General features: G+C 40.3%; 1 protein-coding gene across 1 annotated transcript in view; it reads right to left on the bottom strand.

The window, feature by feature from the left end:
- Positions 1-21,094, bottom strand: part of ELP3 (elongator acetyltransferase complex subunit 3) — a 106,745-nt gene that overhangs the window by 85,060 nt on the left and 591 nt on the right. The window contains exons 2-6 of the mRNA XM_047760810.1: positions 16,481-16,580; positions 13,225-13,363; positions 5,084-5,154; positions 3,093-3,156; positions 1,275-1,343 (exon numbers count right to left, since the gene is read on the bottom strand). Coding sequence (XP_047616766.1) covers positions 1,275-1,343; positions 3,093-3,156; positions 5,084-5,154; positions 13,225-13,363; positions 16,481-16,580 — 443 coding nt within the window. The remainder of the gene's footprint in view (positions 1-1,274; positions 1,344-3,092; positions 3,157-5,083; positions 5,155-13,224; positions 13,364-16,480; positions 16,581-21,094) is intronic.

The following is a 21,094-nucleotide window of genomic DNA, read 5'->3' as shown; positions in this document are numbered from 1 at the left end:
GCTGGTTTCTAAATCTTTCAAAACCATGCTCCTTTCTGATAAACATCAACTTTCTGAACTCTATTGAAACATTTCAAATGAGTTAAGTATCATGGCTAAAAACAAAAATGAACAATGGTCAGTTTAGAATCTATGTAGGCTCCTCCCAGGTTTGGTTGTCTCCTACCTGACAATCCTGACCCACATATGCTTAGGGAACAGTGACATGAAAATTAGAACTGGATGGTATTCACTAATAATTCCAATTAAACACAGATGCAACTTATGACTATGGTATGTGCTACTTTCCCTCTGAGATGTTCTAGTTGCCCTACTAGAAACTGTAAAAACTACAGACAGTCCTCACGTTATTTTAAGCTAGACAAGTTTAAAATAAAGTTGGGAAAAAGAAAATCTGTATTAAGTTCAGATTTCTTGAACAAGGCAAGACCATTTACACAGTACTTGTTTTCAATCGGTTATACTGAGGTATAATTACACACAATAAAACCTACTAACTTTAAGTGTACAAGTGAGTGAGTTTTTATAAATCCTTACTTAGCACTGTGTAACCACCACCACAATTGTTATACTGAAAACTCCAGGAAGTTCTCGTTGTGTCTCAGTGGGTTAAGAACCTGACTAGTATCCATGAGGATGCAACTTCAACCCCTGGCCTCGCTCAGTGGGTTAAGGATCTAGTGTTGCCATGAGCTATGGTGTAAGTCACAGACACAGTTCAGATCTGGCGTTGCTATGGCTGTGGTGCAGGCCAGCAGCTGTAGCTCCAGTTCAACCCCTAGCCTGGGAACTTCCATATGCCATAGATGTGGCCCTAAAAAGTCAAAAAAAAAAAGAAAGAAAGAAAGAAAAGAAAAACTCCAAAACTCCCAAGTGTCCCTCATCCCACTATGCAGTTAATTCCCTATTCTTTCCCCAACAAAACAGTCAGAGCAATTCTCACCTGCCTCTTGGAAACTAAGATTTAATCCACCCACCTACTAAGACCTTCCACACATCCACATTCCATAAATTTCATACCATAAATAACTTTCTACAAATTGAAAGAACTTCAGAGAATAAAAAGCTTACAGAAAATAATACAGGCTTTAAAGGAAGTGGTGTTTTTGACCTTGGGAGGTACTGCAAAATAGTACCCCTCCCTCAGATAGGTATTAAAAACCTACAAAGGAGAGAAAGACTCTTTTAGTTCTTATTTCAGGTTCAACTCAAATCAAGCAATAATACCATCTAAGTATAAAAATCTAATTTTAAAATGCTTTTTAAAACCTCACCTGTTCTATTCGGTGTCTCGTCTGCAGATAAGGGTCATACCTGGCACGGATAGCTCGCATGGAGGTTGGCTAAGAAAAAAGAGAAACATTCTGTTATGCCTACACTGAATTAAAAATAAAAAGTAGTTTCAAAAGGGTTGTATTAAAAATAAAATTCTCTTGGGCTTTCTTCTTTCTCAGTCTTGTCAGGGTTCAAAATAAGGTCCTGCATAGCATCTGGAGGCCCGCACTCCCGCTGTCCTAAGTGTCTCAACAGCAGGCATCTTCTTGGATCATGTAAGTTATATCTTTGTGTAAACCCTGTAGAATGCCCAGGGCCACCAACTGGTTCTACTGCTCACAGACAGAGATGTGCACACATATTCAACAGGGTTACTTGATAAAATAACCTTTAAACCAGGTCATTAAATACAACATCGTTGTAATGGCTTAACAAAAAGCCTTTATGCTATCACACAATGGAATAGTCTATGGCCATGAAACAATGCACTGATACAAAGAGTTCTTTAAGATACACTGTTAAGTGGGAAAGGCAAGGTGATTGGTTTTGACAGATTACCTTGGCATAAAAGGTAGGATAAAGAATATGTTTGTGCTTTTCTATCTACAGAATATCTCTGAAGAGCTGAACAGGAAAGGGATGATATTGATTGTTCAGGGGGCTGGGAGCAGAAAAGGGGTGCTTAGGGGAGAGCAATGACAGGCAATCTTTTCACTGAAAAATTCCTTTTTTTATTTTTTAAAAATGTGAACTATGAAAAAACAGGTAAGAAAATGAAAAACCACATATATGAAAAGAAAGTCACATGGCTTGCTGGCTGCTGGCCTCTTCTGAAGAGGCTGAATATTTCGAAGGCCTCTCACTGGCCTCCTGCTTCACTCTCGCCCCCTCTCCAATCCTGCCCCCCCAGAGCCATCAAATAAATGATCTTCGAAGAACCTATACTGGGTGTATCACTCCCCTGCCTCACACCCCAATGGCCTCTCATGACCCCTATAACAAAACCTCAACTCTTTGCAGTGCTTACAACCCCTGTGTCATCTGTCTCCCCAGTTTCATTCTCCCCTTACATGCTCTGCTCCAGAGCACCCACCGTCACTCCCACCCTGGCTCCATGCTCTAGCTATTCTCTCTGCTGGGAACGCTCCTTCTTGATATTCTTGAAAGGCTCCTCCTTGTCACTGAGGGCTGTTTAAATGTCACCTCCTCAGACCATCCCTTCGTAAGCCACCAATGCTGAAATACACCTTACGTACCCGGGACTATACCTTACTTGACTTTACTTCCCTGCTTTGCATTTACCAGTGCCTGCTATTTCTTTCTTTGCTTCCTTACCCGTCTTACCCCCAGGATTAGAATGACAATTCCACAAGACCAGAGTCCTGACTTGTTTTTCATGGCTGTATGCAGGGCAATGTACTGCTGAGAAGCACAGAAGTCAAAGCCTAGCTCTATCACTTATTAGGGATTGAGTTTCCAGGCCAGCTGTGTAAGCCTTCTAGGCCTCAGTTTCCTTATCCACAAACTGGGAGAATAACAGCGTCACCCTTCAAAATGCCGCTATATGGTTTAAAGTTGTAAAGCACTGAGTACGGTGTTTGACATATAGCAATAACAGTAAGGGCTTATGAAAGTATTTCTCCAGTGACTAGAGCAATATATGTAGACACTCAGCAAATACTCTGGTGAATGAATAACTTTTGTAATCAGGAAAAAAATTAAAAAATACAAAAATTTTAAAAGCCAGTACTTGTAAAAGCGCCCCATGGGTCAAGCATGGACGTAGCATGCCTCAGGACAGTGTCACATTACTTTACCTCATATCCAGTGTAAGACTGAGTCGAATACTCAAAATCTGAATCAGGTCCACCAGGGCAGTATCTGCCAATGCAACAAAAGGATGAAGATGTCAGATACGAAATTCAGTTCAACAGTCTAGTTCAAGTATCTACAGTCTCCATAAAATTGTGATTGAACCAGTTTCATTTTCAAATCCTAACTGAAGAGTCTACCTTTGCAATATCTGCAATAGTACACTATTTCAGCCATTTTCAGAATATTGCAGTCACTATTTATTTATGTATGTAATTTTATTTTTTGGCTGCCCTGTGGCATATGGAGTTCCTGGGCCAAGGATCAGATCTGAGCTGCTCTTGCGACCTATGTAGCAGTTGCTGCAACACTGGATCCTTAACCCACTGTGCCTCACAGGGGATCGAACCTGCATCTCAGCACTCCAGAGATGCTGCTGATCCTGGTGTGCCACAGCAGGAACTCCAATTTTTATTTTATTTTTTGCCCACGCTCACAGCATGTGGAAAGTCCCAGGCCAGGGACTGAACCCATGCCACAGCAGTGACAACATCAAATCCTTAACCGCTAGGCCACCAGGAAACTCCCAAGTCACTATTATTTTACAAGTATAAGCTTCTGGGGACAAATAACAGGGCTCAAGTTTTCCTAAATTTGGATCAATACCCATGGTGATTACCCTTAAGAAAATCTTTCTCCCGATCAACCTTCTCATCTGGAATCATACATGTTAATTTTTAATCATACAAATTAATCATACATACTAATTTTTCCAATTATCTAAATTAAAAAATATTTACAAGGATTACTTTTTATTTTGACACTTTTCTGATCCGAATTCACTTTAAACTTCTGACATATGGAATTTAGGCAGCTCATATGTCCATGTTTCATTCATCAAGTTTAACAGAAAATCTACTGCTTTGAGTTTTGTAACCTATATTTTTTTGATCTATGCATTTAATTTATTTATTTTTAAACACTTTTTCACATTCTCAGCTTTAAAAAAATTTTTTATGAGTACTACTGGTTTACAATGCTGTGCCTATTTCTACTGCACAGAAAGTGATCAAGTCATACATACATATACATTCCCTTTCTTATATTATCTTCCATCATGATCTATCCCAAGAGACTGAATATAGTTTCCCGTGCTATACAGTAGGATCTCATTGCTTATCCATTTTAAATGTAATAGTTTGCATCTACCAACTCCAAACTCCCAGTCCAACCTATGTATCTTTTAGTGTATACTGTAACAAAAGAAAATCTTTATATTTCATTTTTATAGCATTGAAATATTAGGAGTTCCCTTCCCATCCTGGCTCAGTGGAAATGAATCCAACTAGGAACTGTGAGGCCGTGGGTTCAATCCCTGGCCTCGCTCAGTGGGTTAAGGATCCAGCATTGCCATGAGCTGTGGTGTAGGTCACCAACATGGCTCGGATCTGGCGTGGCTGTGGCTGTGGTATAGGTCAGCAGCTTTAGCTCCTATTAGACCCCTAGCCTGGGAACCTCCACATGCCGAGGGTGCAGCCCTAAAAAGCAAAAGCAAAAAAAAAATACCCTATTATTAGGAGTTCCCATTGTGGCTCAGCAGAAACAAATCTGACCGGCATACATAAGGATGCGGGTTCAATCCCTGCCCTCGCTCAGTGGGTTAAGGATCGAGTGTTGCCCTGAGCTGTGGTGTAGGTCGCAGACTTGGCTCGTATCTGGTGTGGCTGTGGCCAGAAGCTACAGCTCTGATAGGCTACCTCTGGCCTGTGAACCTACATATGCCGTGGGCACTGCCCTAAAAAGACCAAAAAAAAAAAAAAGAAAAGAAAAGAAATATCCTATTAACGGCTGCTTGTTTCAAAGAACTAACTTATGACTCTATTAAGTCAAAGTTTTAAATATTACCAGCATGCATTGATTTGATCAATCAAGGCTCTAGGGGACTTACTGGTTCCATAAAGACACATACACAGCTGATCAAAACCATCATACTCACACACATATATTTCCCGTAAAACTGATGTGTGGACATCTGTGGGGCTTGCACATGACAGCCACAACAGCAATCTATAAAGGAAAGATTAATAAAAAACAATTATGAAATAAGTCACACAAAATTCTGGAGAGTGGTTATCTCTCAGAAAGTGGGAGAGGACGGAGTTCCTGTCATGACACAGTGGTTAACGAATCTGACTAGGAACCATGAGGTTGTGGCTTCGATCCCTGCCCTTGCTCAGTGGGTTAAGGATCCGGCGTTGCCATGAGTTGTGGTGTAGGTTGCAGACGCGGCTTGGATCCCGTGTTGCTGTGGCTCTGGCATAGGCTGGTGGCTACAGCTCCGATTCGACCCATAGCCTGGGAACCTCCATATGCTGAGGGAGCGGCCCAAGAAATGCCAAAAAGACAAAAAAAAAAAAAAAGTGGGAGAGGAATGCAAACAGAAGGAGGCACACAAAGGGTTTCAAAGGGATTGGAAATGCTGTAATTTTTTAACTGAGCTATGAGTACAAGGGTGATCTCTTTCCAATGTTGTTAATCTTGAAGATTAATGTTGTTAATGTCAAAATGTACATATACATTGTATACACTGGTTTGTATTACATTTTACAATAAACTAAGTGCAAAGTAAGACATTAATTTTTGAGGTCATGGTGATTTTTATTCTTCCTTGCTGTGTCTGATTTGTTTTACTAAAATAGCTTACAAGAAAAAAATTACTTTATATCTAAACCTAACCTTTTTTATTCAAACTCCTCCCACTAGACCTCGATATTTAGCGTAGAGACTATGTAACTAGTTGGAGCCAGACTTCAGAGTGTGTGCAAGATATTCTCAGAGAAGTCTGTCAGAACCCAAATGGGGTAAGAAGAGCATCTCCTTGTGAAAGCAGGTGATGGCGGAGTTACAAGATTGGTTACACATGGGGGCAGCTGGTCAAATAAGGGTGTGCATTAAGATGAATGCAAGCCAGGTTTCTTACTGTCAGAGAAAAAAGTTATGAAAATGGAAAAGAACTAAAATGAACTCCGTGGGCTGGATGAAATTAAAGGTACTATTGAAGAATCAGTTTTAAATATATACATAGATATATATATACACAAATAAATAGATGCAAATGTGTTACATAAATGTGTATGCACACATGTATGCACATATACATATATATTTCCTAGCCTGGTCCACTGAGAGAGTCTGGGAGCATGCTGACATCCCTGAGCACGTTTAGCACTCAGATCTTTATTTCTAAATACCCCTCTCCACGAAAAGAAACCAGGGCTCCTTGAAGAAACTGCTGATTCCAGGTCTGGGGCGATGAAAGTACAAGATAAGCCCGAAACATTTTATTATGACAGAAAGCTAGAAACTGCTCAAAGAATGATGAGGACATTTAAAAAGAAACAGAAACGAGCGTGAAAGGGCCCCACTGGTCAAAAGCGGGCGAAATTTGAACATCAAAAAAAAAAAAAAAATACGAACAGATTACAATCCACCAAATAGGTAAAACCATTGATCCATTCATACAAATGAATGAGGAAACTGGAAGTCTGATAAGAGGATATTTACATAGTGTCAAAGTATTTCAAAACAGAAAATTTCTCATTTACAAAGTGGAAAAGAATAACTAACTACAAAAGGGATGCCTGGTAGACATCGCCTTAATCAGAATGTCCTGTGAGGACAACAAACTACGCACCAACCAACAAGGTATGAGAAGAACTCATATCACTTCTGTGATGTTCCTGTCAAAAATGCAAACTTGAATCTAATTAGGAGGAAACATCTGATTAAACCAAATCAAGATAAATGCTACAAAATGACTTGCCTGAAATCTTTAAAAGTATTAAGGTAGCAAAGTCAAGGAAAGACAGAGAAAAGTGTCCAGACTGAAGAGACATGACAACTAAACACCACAGTGATTCTGAACCGGGTCCTGTAGGGTTGTTATTGAAACAGCTGTTGAAACTTGAATGAGGTCTGAGGATTAGACAGTGATAGGGTATCAGTGCTAAATTCCTGATTTTGATGGCTGTACTGCGGTGATGAAGAAAATGTCCTTGTTTGCAGGAAATACACACTCTAGTACTCAAAGGCATCGCCTTTGCAACTGACTCAAATGTTTCAGGGAGAAAGTGTTCTTTGTACTGGATTTTCAACTTTTCTATAAGTCTATGATTGTTTTTCATAACAAAAATTATTAGAATTTAAATCATTAAATAGCAATCTAGAGAAATTCTAAAATAATCTGCAAATCTGAATTAACAACTACAATTTTCAAACAAATGCTCTTATTTAAAACGAGACAAAACCACACATACCACTCACTGATGAGGTCAATCTAATTTCCCAACCTTTCACTGAGGGTCTACTACATAGGCCAGATTCTGAGATACACAGAGCAAGTGGGTCCCAAGACTACAAAAATATGACTGCACTGCCTCTGTCCTCTGAAATCCTACCACCTAGCAGGGGATAAAGGCATAACAGAAATAGGGTTTTTCAAAACCACATGGTAAGAAACATGTAGAAAATACTAGGCTACCCAGAGAAGGCAATTAATTAGCTTGACCAAGGGAGTTAGGGACGCTTTCCTAAGGGGCTGATAACCTTGCTGAGTAAGGGTTAACTAAGCTAAGAAGGCAGGGGGTAGTGTGGATTGGGGAAGCAATGTCCTGTGGCTTTCAAACATTTTTAAAGTGGTAGAATGCTCCTTTCGAGTAATGTTTTACTTAAAACCTCAATTTAGAGAAGAGAGAAAAGCAATAGCTCTGGGTGAAGCAGAGATGGAACCTGCTCCCATGGGTTCCCTATTATTCCCTACAGCAGCTCCTAAAAAACATGTAAGGATCATGTAGTTTTCTAAGATACAGCTTAAAAATTACCAATAAGGTAGAAAAAGCAATGACTTTGGAGTCAGCCAGAGAGAGGAAGCTTTGAATCTCTTCTCTGCCTGTGTGTATTTTCCGACTTTGTAAAGTGAAGACAATACTACCTATTCTCAAAACCACTTTCAGGATTTAATTTGAAAACACAGCAGCACAGTGGCCAGGCTCCAGCAGGTGGGCAACACATGGTAGCTATTGTTGTAATTAATGATACTAATCATGATGTTCAATCAAAAAACCCAAATACAAACAACTCAAAGTAGATCATCAACTAAACGTACATGCAAAACTTAAAAGCTTCTAGAAGATAACATAGGAGACCATTTAGGTGATTCTGGGTTTTGAGATGAGTTTTTAGATACAACACCAAAAATGCAAACCATGAAAGAAAAAGTTGCTAAGTTGGGCTACTTTAAAACTTGAAAGTTCTGCTCTGAGAAAGATACTAAAAAGACATGCCGCAGACTGGGAGAATATATTTACAGAACACATGCCTGATAAAAAAATATGTATCTTACAAATATTAAAACCAAAAACCCTCTTAAATCTTCACAATAAAAGACCCAAACAACCCAATTAAGAATAGCACAAAAGATCTGAACAGATACCTCATCAAAGACAACATATCGGAGGCAAAAATAAGTACATGAGAATGGGAGTTCCTGTTGTGGCGCAGCAGAAATGAATCCAACTAGGAACTACGCGGTTGTGGTTCAATCCCTGGTCTCACTCAGTGGGTTAAGGATCTGGCGTTGCTGTGAGGTAGGTCATAGACACAGCTCAGATCTGGCGTGGCTGTGGCGTAGGCCGGCAGTTGTAGCTCGGATTGGACCCCTAGCCTGGGAACCTCCATATGCCACGGGTGTGGTTTTAAAAAAGCAAAAAGAAAAAAAATGAGAAGATACTCAGCATCATGTGTCATTCAGGAATTGCAAATTACAGCAATGAGATATCACTTCATATGTAACAGAACAGCCAAAATCCAGAGCACTGACAACACCAAATGCTGGCAAGCACGTGGAAACAACAGGAACTCTCATTCACTGCTAGTGGGAATGCAAAATGGTGCAGCCACTTTGGAAGACAGTTTGGCAGTTTCTTACAAATCTAAACATACTCTCACCATATGACCTAGCAATCGTGCCCCTGAGTATGTATTTACCCAAATGGGTTGAAAAATTTGTATACACAAAAACCTTCACACAAATGTTTATCACAGCTTTGTTCATCACAATTGCCAAAAACTGGAAGCAACCGGGAGGTCCTTTAATAGGTCCACGGATAAACAAACTGTAGTACACTCACACAATGGAATGTGCTGAAAAGAAAAGAGCTAGCAAGCCATTAAAAAGACATTGCACAACCTTAAGTGTACTCTTCAAGTAACAGAAGCCAATCTGCAAAGGCTACACAACATACTGATTCCAACTGTGTAACATTCTGCAAAAGTCAAAACTACAAGGACAGTAAATAGATCAGTGGTTGCCAGAAGTATGAAGCAGAGGAAAGGAGGATCAGGAGAGTTTTAGGGCAGTGAAACTATTCCATATAATACTGTATGGTGGACACATGACATTATGCATTTGGTAAAACCCACAGAATGTACAACACTGTGAGGGACAGTAATGTAAACTACAGGCTTCGGTTAATAATAACGTAGCACTATTGGTTCATCAAGTATAACAAAAGTATCAAATCAATGCAAGGTATTAATAATAAATAATAGGGCAACCTGAGAGAAATGAAGTACAGGGGAACTCTGTATGCATTCTGTTCAATTATTCTGTAAGCCTAAAGCTGCTCTACAAAAAAAACAAAAACAACCAAAAAGAAAACAAAAAGACAACTTGCAGAATGGGAGAAAATAGTTTCAAATGATGCAACTGACAAGGGCTTAATCCCTAGAATATACAAGCAACTTATACATCCCAACAGCAAAAAAGCCAACAACCCAACTGAAAAATGGGCAAAAGACCTGAATAGACATTTCTCCAAGGAAGATATACAGATGGCCAACAAGCTCAAAAAATGAATATTAGAGAAATGAAAATCAAAACTACAGCGAGATACCATCTCACACCAGTCAGAATGACCATCATTAATGAGTCCACAAATAACAAATGCTGGAGAGGGTGTGGAGAAAAGGGAACCCTCCTGCACTGTTGGTGGGAATATAATCTGGTACAACCACTATGGAGAACAGTATGGAGGCACCTTAGAAAACTACACATAGAACTACCATATGACCCAGCAATCCTACTCTTGGGCAACTATCTAGACAAAACTTTCCTTGAAAAAGACACATGCACCCGCATGTTCACTGCAGCACTATTCACAATAGCCGAGACATGGAAACAACCCAAATGTCCATCGACAGATGACTGGATTAGGAAGATGTGGTACATATACACAATGGAATACTACTCAGCCACAAAAACAACGAAATAATGCCATTTGCAGCAGCATGGATGGAACTAGAAACTCTCATACTGAGTGAAGTAAGAAAGAGAAAGACAAACACCATATGATATCACTTATATCTGGAATCTAATATAAGGCACAAATGAACCTTTCCACAAAAGAGAAAATCATGGACTTGGAGAATAGACTTGTGGTTGCCAAGGGGGAGGGAGTGGGATGGATGGGGTGCTTGGGGTTAACAGATGCAGACTATTGCCTTTGGAATGGATTAGCAATGAGATCCTGCTGTGTAGCCCTGGGAATTATGTCTGGTCACTTATGATGGAGCATGATAATGTGAGAAAAAAGAATGTATACATGTATGTGTAACTGGGTCACCACGCTATACAGTAGAAAAATGACAGAATGGAGTTCCCGTCGTGGCACAGTGGTTAACAAATCCGACTAGGAATCATGAGGTTGCGGGTTCGGTCCCTAGCCTTTCTCAGTGGGTTAAGGATCCAGCGTTGCCGTGAGCTGTGGTGCAGGTTGCAGACGCGGCTCGGATCCCGAGTTGCTCTGGCTCTGGCGTAGGTCGGTGACTACAGCTCCGATTCGACCCCTAGCCTGGGAACCTCCATATGCCGTGGGAAGCGGCCCTCGAAAAGGCAAAAAGACAAAGGAAAAAAAAAAAGAAAAGAAAAATGACAGAATACTGTAAACCAGCTATAATGGAAAAAAAAATAAAAATCATTACACACAAAGTAAAGAAACACATTTAACTTCTGCTAAAAATAAAAAATAAAAATAGAAACAGGAGATTTCTATTTGTGGCTCAGCAGGTTAGCAACCCAATGTTGTCTCTTTGAGAATGTCGGTTTGATCTCTGGCCTCCTTCAGGGAGTTAAGGACCTGTCGTCGTTGACACAAGCTGCTGTGTGGGTCGCAGATGTGGCTAGGATCTGGCGTTGCTGTAGGCTGGCAGCTGCAGCTCTAGTTAGACCTCTAGTCCAATAACTTCCATATGCCACAGGTGCAGCCATTAAAAACAATAAATAAAAATGAATAAAAATAAAAACAAAGCACCACAGTAATCAGAGGGAATAAAAACATGGAGGTTAAAATGCATATAAGCCAGGGAATGACAATCAGCTGTGTACTTCTGATGTTTTCAACAAGTCACTCTGTCGACACTGCAGAAGATGGATTTATTTGGTGCAGGTAAGACAAAGTAGGCCCTTTAAGAAAGGGCTGAAATAATCTAAATAAGAAATAATAAAGGCCAGAATATTCCCCCCAGTGGTAGCAGGAATGGACAAGGCATTTCAGATCTTCTGGAAACTAAGGGCATGGGGGCACCATGAACTAAGACAGACAAGAATAAAATACATACATTTAAACAATTACATTCACACAGATTATTATATCATGGATCTTAAGAAACAGATTAAGTGACTCCCTCTGGCTTTCATCCTTACTATTTAGTATTATCTAGCAGGTGCATCATCCAGTCCAAAGGCTGCTAAACCTGTGTCTTCCATAGAGGCAAGACCATGCATAATGCCACAAACTGAAAATTCAAGACATCTAGAAAGCACCTTATTTATGGACACAGAAGTAAATGCCAAGAAATCAGCTAAGACTTAAAAGTGGTTGCCTGGAGGGGAAAATGGGAGGTGAGAGGTTTGGAACTATTAAATTTTCTGTAAAAGCCTTTTACACTAGGCATAAACAAACCCAAAACACTTAGGTACAAAGGAGAAGAGACCAGGACTGTGGTATATTATGCCTCAAAGTTCTGGGGGTTTAATTAGTCATAAATGCAATAAAAACCAGGTTATATGGCTCCCTGTGTACAGCAAGTGATATAAGCTGTACTTACCAGAGGTCTAATGTCCCCATCCAAATAACAGACTGGACATCTTAGATCACATCAGGAACACGGACTTCAACTCTGGGTACCACGTTTTAAGAGGGCCCAAATCCTATCAATTCCTCCCTCATATCTCTCACACTCATCCTTTTTATCCTAGAGGCCCTACACTAACTCAGGCTCTTAATGCTTCACACCTAGGTCAAACCAAGAATATCCCAGCCAGTCTTTTTGACTTCAAGCTACCTTACATTTCGTTCCCAAAATAATTTTCTGAAAATCTATTTGGTTCTGATCAGTTCCCTTTGTAAAAATCTTTCAGTTTCCTATTATCTGGCATCTCTGCAGGACATTTAAGATCTTTTACAAGCTCATCTCAAACTAACTCTTCACCCCAATTTCCTGCTGCTTTCCAAAATGAATTGTTAGCCCCAGTGGGTCTGGTACAGCCGCAGCTCCCTGCACACACACCTCTCATGTCATCTCTCCCTCTGCGCCTTAGGTCCCATGCCCTTGCCTCCTTTGCTCTTCCAGCTGCTCTTCTCTGCTTACACGAGCTCCGTTTATATGCCAATCAAGCTCTATGTTTCCTCTTGGGCTTTCCCTGGTCCCTTTTACTCAGGGACATCTCTGTCCTCTGAACTCCCATATCACCCTCCATGGTGTTGAATGTTTCACAGATACCTCATATAGAATTAACTTTTAAAAGTGCCTTTTATAAAATCAATCTTCTAAGACATGACCACCTTATGGGAGTCACCAAGCTGTGGTCTACACTTTAAAAACACCAAAAACCATAACATCAGCTACTCCTTAAAGTACAGCAAATTCTGCACAGCTCCACTCCAGCATGTATCATGACATATGAATTTTATTAGTCTGAATCCCCCACCCCCACCTCATCACCTAGGTGTTAAATGGAGGCAGGAATCCGTGGCAGAACAGATACACAATCAATATGTGATGAATTGAATCACTCACCCCACTGGCAGTTCTGATGGGTTTTGCCTTTAACTTGGGGACCAAGACCTTCCGATACTGAGGTGGGACTGCAGCAATGATGTCCACCAGGCGGGGCTGCGCAGAAAGGCCATATTTGGCAGCTGTCCTGGTTTTCACCCTGAAAGTAAAACATCTAGAATTATCAAGACCACAGTATTTCACGGACAAGCTACCAAGAGGATAACCTGTAAATAACATCATCACCTCTGGTCACTCCCTATGCTTTCACTAGATGACAACAGTGGCTTCAACATTTACAACTGTGAGGGAAAGAGAACAAAATCCCTGACCTCCTGTTCTCACTGTGGAGTACTAATGACTATAGGGAAGGGGCCCAGGACAGTGACACAATGTAGGTCTCCTTCACAGTAGGGCTCCAGCTTCAAAGGATGCTACCATTTTCTCTCCTGTATTTGGGATCAGATCAGTTCCGTTGTGGGGGACCATTCAGTACATGCTACGATATTTAGCAGCATCCTTGGCCTCTACCCACCAGCACCCCTTCTTGTTATAACAACCAAAAATGCATCAAACATTGCCAAATATCTTCAGGGCTGACTGGGGGAGGAGGGTGCCATGCCTGGTTGCAAACCACTGTCTCAAGCCACAAAACAAAACAAAAACAATTTAAAGCTATGCAGAACCAAACAGGAAATAAAATATATGTTTTTCTAAGATTTTTCTAACACAAAATATTAAAGAACAGAACATAAAACATATAAATATACTTTAACAACCATACTCACTCCAAGAGAGAGTATGATCAGCACTTCAGAAGACCCCTTGGTCCCTTTCTCATTGTAACCTTACCCCTCACCCCCAGAAGGAATCCTATCCCAACTAATATTCTTTGCTTTCCTCTATGGTTTTACCAGCTTCTCTTAGCTTTGCGACTGCTAGCCAAATCCTAATAGTCCCTTTCTCTTCTCATTTTAATCCATCTAGAAATATTATGGGGTGTTTGAATCATTTCAACAAATGTTGATCGAGTCTCTGACATGAGTACAGGAGACTACTTGGTATGTTGGGAGGTGTAAGCCATAGCTGTTTCATGCTTTATGTTTGCATGTTTGCACACAGGTATGCACAAAAAATCTGCCAGACATAAATATGTATGTAATAAAACACACACACAACAATGAACACTTTCAGAGTTCAAGAGAGGAACTCGGTGTGTGCTGGGGAGATATTCATGGAAAACAGGCACAGAAAAAGAAAACAGGCTTCAGAAAGGCAGTGAAGACACAGAAATGACACTAAAAGCGGGCAGATGGGCTAGCTTATGTGAAGGTGCAAAACCAGGAATGAACATATTTTACAAAATACAGGTAGGCCAACTTGACAGAAAGTAGGTAGTTTTCAATGTAAAGGTAGCGAAGTTTATAAAATTTGAAAAGTAAGCTGAAGCCAGACCAAGAGGCCTTACATAAGGGGCTGAGGAAGCTGCATTTAATTCCATAAGCATTGGTGTTAGGCTGAAGGTTCCTGCATGGAAATGACACGATAGAAGATGAGATGAAGGAAAATTAATCCAGCTAGACAGGAAAAGGAACTGAAAGCATAAACTACTGCAGTAGTCTAGACTTAAGTTTTAAAAGGAATGGAAGTGGGGGTTAGTGAACATGAGAGTCATACTGAAGAAAGAGTAGGCAAAATTTCAACCCTAATTGGACCTAAGGAAAAAAGATTCAAAGATGACACTAGAGTTTCAAGCCCGGATGAAGGTTTAAACAATTAGGCAAAGAGGACATCCGAGTAGGGGCTGGTTTTAAGGAAGATACCACTTTAGCTTTAGAGGTGCCAAATCAGAGAGAATGACAAAAATATGTAAGAAGTAGAAATGTTCATGAGAAACAAAAGATTTGAGTAATCAGGGGTATCGCCAACAAAGATAGGGAAAAAAGCATGCTAAATACGTGACAGAAAAAAAATCAGTAACATATAATGTCTTCAGAGTAAAGAAAGAATGGTTACTTATTTCTTTAGCAAATCTTTATTGAGCACAATGTTCCAAGGAAGGGGGGAAAAACACTGCAGTATCTCAAGCAATAGAAGCCAGGGGCTGAAAAAAGGCTGTGTGTGTAGAGGTTTGACTGCTGCTGACCTAGGGGTGGCGGGGGAAGGACACTTACACCAGAGCAGACCTATATAGTGAATATACAGTAAACAAAAAGATGCAGAGAGGAAAGACCACTCTTCCTTTTTTCTCTCTTTTTTAAAATTATAGTTGATTTACAATATGTTAATTTCTGCTGTACAACAAAGCGATTCTGTTATATATACATATACATTCTTTTTTATATTCTTTTTCATTATGGTTTATCACAGGATATAGAATATAGCTCCCTGTGCTATAAAGTAGGAACTTGTTGTTTATCCATCCCCCCCTCCCTTTTTGGGGGCTGCATCCACAGCATGCAGAAGCTCCAGGGCCAGGGATCAAACCCTTGCCATAGCAGTGACAGTATCGGATCCTTAACCTGCTGAGCCACCAAGGAACTTCCTATTCATCCTATATATAATAGCTTGCATCTGCTAATCCCAAACTCCGGCTCCTTCTTCCCATCCCCCCACCCCCTTGCAACCACAAGTCTGTTCTCTATGATGAAAGACCACTCTTACTTGAAGATGTAATAAAGTCAAAGGTGAACATGATTGTGTAGTGGAAGTGGATGAACCTGTCAAGGAGATTCAACAGTAGGGAATGGCTGGATGAAATCAAGGGCCCCAGAGAGAGAGTTTTCCTGGGAGAGAGCTACCGCTTCTTCTGAGAACACAGGGAAGAGAGAAAGGATGGAAATGAGATAACACAGAAGGACAGAACCCGGGCTCTGGAGACAGAAGACCTGATTCCAAATTCTAGCTCTGCCAATCACCACTTATTTGCTGTTGGATAAGTTATTTAACTTTTCTCTGCCTCAGGGCACCCACCTGTCAAATGAGGGTGATATAAGCACATACCTCTTAACAGTTTTTGAGAGGATCAGCTGAGCTAATATATGCAATGCACTACTAACAGTGACTGCTATAGTGTAACTTTCCAAGAAATGTTAAAGCTATCAGCATTATTAGGTTATGAGGCAATTCTGTCATAAATAATGACTGGACAGGGCAGAAAGCTAAAGTCTCAACTAAAATATGAAACATGAGATAGAACCAGTAGTATTTGATAATTCCAGAAAAGAGATCTACTATCCAAGAAAAAGGTTGCCTTCTTTTTTATAGACTCACTTACTTATTCAGATCAATGTCTTTCCCCTGTTCATGGGCTTCAATTAGTTGCTTAATAACATCTCCTATGGTCAGTATCATCAACTCGGCACGGCTGAGATCTCCTGGAAAGATAACATTTGACAATGTAAAAAATCATATTATTCAGTAAAAGCTTTTGAATTTATTAGCAGTGTTCCTTCCAAACTCATTCCAATATGCTAAATGAATAGCTCAAGTTCATAAGACACTAAACCCTTACTGTTTACAATTTTTTCATATATTTTATATCTTTAAAACAAACCTGGCTTCACCCATATTTGGGAAGAGCTCACTTTAGAAGCAAACATACATGAAAGAGTCAAGACAAACATGAGGAAAAAGAACCTAACCACACAGGAAAAGGCCAAAGTAGTTAAAATAGCTTCCTTTTATTTCCCGAAATTACATTCAGATGCATTATTTCATCCAATTCTCAGAATAGAGGTAGATGGAATAGGAATAGTTGTCTGTCTCAGGTATCCAGAAGTAGAATTACAAAGCAATGTAATACTACTTTGAAATACAAAGACGTGATCTTAACGCATCTCTAAAATACAGTCTATCCACCATCATAACCTTTTCCTGGCAACTTAGGCTGCCCTTCTTATCTAAAAGGCAACAGCAGATGCTGACAAGTTCTTACATGACCCCCATCTCCTCAGTTACAGCTGACTGGTTCAAGGATGGGCAGCTACCCAAGTCAGGCCAATCTAACCTCTTTCTCTCAAGACAAAAAAACACCAGTCCCTCTCAGGTGATAAAAACTGAGATTTCAGCTTGGGGGCTGCAAGCAAGCAGTCCTCCTGCCCGCAAAGAAAGCTGATGTTTGAAAATAATGATGTAATCAGAGAGAGGCACAGTGCTTACGGAGCCCTTTCATTGACTTTATCTCATTTGAAACCTCACAACAGCACTGGAAGGGAGTTACTGTTATCCCATTCTACAGGTGTGAAAAGTTAAGGCAAGTTAAGACATCATTGTAAATGACATAGTTAAGACTCCAATCCAGGTCTTTTCTCCACAGTTTAGGTGGTTTTTCTTTCACAGTACTAAGCCACCTCTAGTTTAATGAGGCAAAGCTAACACCTACAAAACAATATGAAAGAAAAAGGAGTCTATTATAACAGAAGGCTAAATTCTTTCTAAACCCTGAAACCCAGTTCCATAAAAGCACCCGAGGAAACCTGTAACAGAGGCTGGGAGTGGTGACGGTAAGAGGGGAAGCAGGAGAAGAGGGAGGGTCTCTTTGTCCATTTCAACGAAAGCAGTTAAGCTTTTATCTGTTTAAATATTGAGGTTCTGCATAAGAATTTATTTGGAGGGGAAGAGGGGACTCAGGTGATAAAAACACAGACCTCAGAGATACTGCAGGTTCAGTTTCAGACCACCACAATAAAGCAGATACCGAAATAAAGCAAATTACATGAATTTTTTGTTTTCCCAGTGCATACAAAGGTTATGTTTACCCTGTATTGTAGGGTAAATGTGCATTTCTTTTTTTAAAAAAAAAAACACTTAGTGAGTTATTGCCCAAAAATGCTAACCATCACCTGAGCCATTAGCAAATCATAGTATTTTTGCTGGTAGAGTGGCTTGCGTCAATGTTGAAGGCTGCCTACTGATCTGGGTGCTAATGGGTGGGATGGCTGTGATAATTCCTCTTTTTTTTTTGTCTTTTTAGGGCCATACCTGTGGCATATGCAAGTTCCCAGGCTAGGGGTTGAATGAGAGCAGAAGTCGCCGGCCTACACCATAGCAACACCGGATCCAAGCCACATCTTCGACCTACACTGCAGCTCACAGCAACGCCAGATCTTTAACCCACTGAGTTAAACCCATGTCTTCATGGATACTAATCGGGTTCATTACTGCTGAGCCACAACAGGAAATCCAGGTAATTTCCTAAACTAAGACAACAGTGAAAGTTTGCCTCATTGATTGACTCTTCTTTTTCTTTTTTAGAGCTGCACCTGCAGCATGTGGAGGTTCCCAGGCTAGGGGTCGAATCAGAGCTGTAGCTGCTGGCCTACACCACAGCCACAGCAACACAGGATCTGAGCAGTGTCTGCGACCTACCCCACAGATCAGAGCAACGCCAGATCCTTAACCCATTGAGCGAGACCAGGGATCAAACATGCATCCTCATAGATACTAATCAAATTCGTTTCCGCTGAGCCATGACTGACGGGAACTCCAACTCTTCCTTTCATGAACCATTGCTTGGTGCATGCAATGCTGTTTGATAGCATTTCCCCCACAGGAGAATGTCTTTCAAATTAGAGTCAATCCCTCTCAAAACTTGCTGCTGCTTTATAAACTAAGTTTAATGTAATATTCTAAATCTTTTATTGTAGTTTCAGCAATCTTTCACCAGGAGTAGAGTCCATCTCAAGAAACCACTTTCTTTGCTCTTCCATAAGACGCAACTCCTCATCCATTAGTTTTATCATTAGACTGCAGCAATTCAGTCCCATCTTCAGACTCCCTTTCTACTTCTAGTTCTCCTGCCATTTCGACATGTGCAGAACCTATTTCTTACATAATAAAACTTGAAAGATGAAATGACTCCTTGCTCCATGGTCTGCAGAATGGACATTTGGTCTCATTATACATTTCCATCAGAGCGCTTGAGTAACTAGGTACACTGACAATGAGCAGTAATATTTTGAAAGGAATATGCTATCAACAGTGGGCTTAAAATATTCAGTAAACCATGCTGTAAGCAAATGTGCTGCCACCCAGGCTTTGTTCCTCCATTTATGGAGCACAGGCAGAGTCGATTTAGCATAATTCTAAGAACCCTAGGATATGGATAATGGTAAATAAGCATCGGCTTCACCTTAAAGTCATCAGCTGCATTAGCCCCTGACAAGAGTCAACCTGTCCCTTTGAGGCTTTGAAGCCAGGGCACTGACATCTCCTCTCAAGCTATGAAAGTCCTGGATGGTGTATCTTCTTCCAATATAAGGCTGTTTCATCTACACTGAAAATCTGTTGTTTAGTGTAGCACCTTCATGAATTATTTTAGCTAGACCTTCTGGATAACTTGCTGCAGCTTCTATATCAGTATTTTGCTGCTTCCATTTTACTTTCGCATTATGGAGATAGCTTTGTTCCTTAAACCTCATGAATTAACCCCTCCTAGCTTCAAACTTAGCTTCTGCAGCTTTCTCACCTCTCTCAGCCTTCACAAAATTAAAGAGTTAGGGCCTTGCTCTGGATTAGGCTTTAACTTAAGGGAATGCTGTGGCTGGTTGACCTTCTATCCAGACTACTGAAGCCTTCTCCGTACCAGCAATAAGGCCGTTCCACTTTCTTAACATTCTATATGTTCAGTAGAGCAGCATTTCCAATTCCCTTCAAGAATTTTCCCTCTGCATTCACAACTGGCTAATTCTGGTGCAAAAGGCCTAGTGTTCAGCCTAACTCAGCTTTTGACATAACATGCCTTCCTCACTAAGCGTAATCATTTCTAGCTTTTGATTTAAAGTGAGAGATGTAGGACTCTTTTACTTGAACCTTTAGATGCCACTGTAGGGTTACTAATTGGCTTAATTTCAATATCATTGCGTCTCAAGGAACAGGGAAGCCTGAAGGGAGGGATATGGGGGGAACTGCCAACAGGTGGAGCAGTCAGAACACACACATTTACCAATTAAGTTCACCAACTTACACGGCAGTTATGGGGCCCCAAAACAATTACAATAGTAACATCAAATATCACTGATCACAGATTATCATAATAAAGGTAAAAATAATGGAAAAGCTTGAAATAATTGTGGAAATTACCACAATGTGACACAGAGACATGAAGTGAGGAAATGCTGTTGGAAAAATGGCACTGATAGACTTGCTCGTCACAGGGTTGCCACAAACTTTCAAATGAAAAACAGAACAAAAAAAAAACAAAAAACAAAACCACTATATCTGCGAAGTGCACTAAAGCTAAGTGCAATAAAATGAAGTATGCATGTAAAGATTTTTTAAAACACTTGTACAGCACTGAAGGTGTCAAGAATTAACTGAAGAAGTAAAACAGTAAGAAAAGCCTTCATGGAAGTAATCAATCACAGAGGGATTTTTTAAAAAGGCAAGATTTGGACAAGCAAAACAGGGTAATCCAGAAGGAACATCTGTATGTGCAGGAGTGCTGACTAGAATAGAGGCTTTTTGACAGGGTTTGGTAAGAACAGAGTACAGGGTACACAAGCTGGCTACAAGGCAAAAGCATTTAAATAGGACACAATACATGGTGGAGAATTATATGTTCTCAAGTTTTGGGAGTTAAAAACATGAAAGTAGTATTTAAAGAAAATAAGTACAAATGATCCTTGGACAATGTTGGTTTGAACTGCGTGACTCCACTGTAATGTAGGTTTTTTCAATAAATATAGTATCTATATTTTTATTTTACAGATCCTTAAGTATGGGGAAGTTTGCGTTTGATTAGATATTATAATATGTGGAATCAAAAGAACTAGGATTTGTGTCCTGATTCCATCCAAAACGTTTCGGCTTCCTGCCCTTGGGGTGCGTTATTTACCAGTTCCTTCGTTTCTAAGGCAGAGACAGCAATGCTCAGATTTTCAGCTGTGCA

This window comes from Phacochoerus africanus, chromosome 15 (genome assembly GCF_016906955.1).
Source record: "Phacochoerus africanus isolate WHEZ1 chromosome 15, ROS_Pafr_v1, whole genome shotgun sequence".
NCBI lineage: Eukaryota > Metazoa > Chordata > Mammalia > Artiodactyla > Suidae > Phacochoerus > Phacochoerus africanus.
The sequence above is the reverse complement of the archived record's forward strand: the minus strand, read 5'-3'. Positions and strand labels throughout refer to the sequence as shown.